General features: G+C 34.6%; 1 protein-coding gene across 1 annotated transcript; it reads left to right on the top strand.

Annotated features, from left to right (window-relative positions):
- The first annotated feature begins 281 nt into the window (after positions 1-281).
- On the top strand, positions 282-731 carry LOC142175250 (uncharacterized). Its single transcript, XM_075241832.1, has one exon. The coding sequence runs from the start codon at positions 282-284 to the stop codon at positions 729-731; it is 450 nt and encodes a 149-aa protein (XP_075097933.1).
- The last annotated feature ends 1,405 nt before the right edge of the window (positions 732-2,136 follow it).

Here is a 2,136-nt window from a genome sequence, read left to right as displayed (position 1 = left end):
CCGCTCATGGAGTTTTCTACGAATAACAGCTACCATTCTAGAATCTGGATGGCACCGTATAAAACCCTATACGGACAGATATGCAGGTCTCCTATTGGTTGGTTCGATGTTGGCGAGATAAAACTATTGGCCCTGATTTGGTGCAACAGGCCGTAGAGAAGGTGAAAGTAATTAAAAATCAATTATTGACTGCTTAGAGCTGAAAAAAGTCCTGCTCGAATAACTAGCGTCAAGACTTAGAGTTTGTTGTGGGAGACTAGGTATTCCTGAAGGTGTCGCCTATGAAAGGAATGATGAGGTTTGGTAAGAGAGGCAAGCTTAGCCACTGGTATGCAGGGCCATATTCGATTATCAAGAAAATCGACAAAGTAGCTTACAAGCTTGAATTGCTCCCGAAATTAGGAGCGGTTCATCTGGTGTTTCATGTAGCCATGCTTCGTAAGTTATTAGGTGATCCCTCTCGCATTACCCTCATTGAGGATGTCCAGGTCATAGAGGACCTATCCTATGAGGAAATTCCGATAGCTATCCTAGATCACCAACTTCGTAAGTTGCGAACCAAAGAGGTAGCTTCAGTTAAAGTACTTTGGAGGAACAACAATATAAAGGAAATGAACTGGGAAGCCGAAGAGGATATGGAATCCAGATATCCTCATTTGTTTCAGAATACACGAGATAATGTTGAGACGAATATGGAGGGCACAACTCAAAGTACGTCGGATGATGGTTGAAGAATCTTGAGAGTTAGCATACCATTCAACATTTGAGGACGAATGTTCCTAAGGGGAGGGGGGAGATAATATTATAATCCATACTTTTGACATCGATTGCATACATAAGTTTGTTGAAATTTGGGTCTAGCATATTTTTCACAAGATTGCGCAAGCTGCCAACTTGGTTCGATATCCAGTAGTGATGGATGATGCGAGGTGACCCATTTAGCAACCTTGAGGCGGTGGAGTTCCATTATTTTCTAGAATAGCTATTAAAAGAAGTACAACTCTCTTTCTCTTTCATTCTACACGATTTTTAACAACTTCAAACTCTCCCAAAACACTCCCAAAAATTCTCTCTAAGAGTTCGCATATTATCCAAGGCCAAATCAAAGGCGAATCCAACGAATTTAATGCGAAGGATCTCATGGTCATTCTCTTATCATCTTTCTTCTTGTTGTGATAATTTTGGAGACTCCTTGGAAGCGAAGTAATCTCGAAACTGAGAAAGAGTTTTTGTGCTTGGAGATAATCGCCATAAAATGTGCGAGGATCCATGGAACGTAATTAGCTTCACAAACAATGTATGTAGGGCAATGTTCCTTCTTGCCATGACTTGATGTAAATGTTTCTTTTGAAATAATCTTCATACCGCAAGTTTGAATAGTCCTAAGCCTTCCCTGACAAAAGATTGATCATGTTCTCGTGTCTTTCTTTCAGATGGAATTCATCTGGATTCATGATATCTCTTTTTTTAGCTTTGTTACACTTATATATATATATATATATATATATATATATATATATATATATATATATATATTTACTTTATCAAGGCGCACTATTTTACTCTTGGATTCGATTTGTTGGTTCGGGAGTTGGAATAGGTTTGTTATGTCATTTGAAACTTGTGTGCAAAATTAGAGGTCATTTCGAGTTGGTTAGACATGGTTCGGCATGAATTGTGCTGGTTGAAAATTGATTAGTTAATTAAGCTTGAATTGAGGTGCTGTTGACGGCCAATTTTGACCCTCCCCTTTAAAATTAATTTATTTATACTTAATAATTTACAATAAATATTTTCTAAGTATTTTCAATCAATAATACGTATTTTCACAAAATTAATTAAGCATTAGTAGTTTTAAAATTAATAATTTAGTATTAGTATTATTATAATTATAATTATAAATATATCGTGCTTACTATTTTAAGATTATTAATATAAACTTTATATACATCACATAGGATTTATAATTAACTTCATTAATTACTCCTTAATTTCTAATTAATTAGACTATTATGTTAATAATTTGAAATTGGTGTCGTAATGTAAAAGACAAGGTGTTTGACAAATTAGCAGTCTATTTGATAATTATAATTTTTACTACATTTTATTGAAAATAATTAAGTTTATTAAAATTAA

Source organism: Nicotiana tabacum, chromosome 21 (assembly GCF_000715075.1).
Source record: "Nicotiana tabacum cultivar K326 chromosome 21, ASM71507v2, whole genome shotgun sequence".
NCBI lineage: Eukaryota > Viridiplantae > Streptophyta > Magnoliopsida > Solanales > Solanaceae > Nicotiana > Nicotiana tabacum.
Note: the sequence above shows the minus strand (reverse complement) of the source record. Positions and strands in the feature narration are given on the sequence as shown.

Coding starts and splice junctions, on each gene's coding strand:
- LOC142175250 (XM_075241832.1), top strand. CDS start 282: ATGAAAGGAATGATGAGGTTTGGTAAGAGAGGCAAGCTTAGCCACTGG.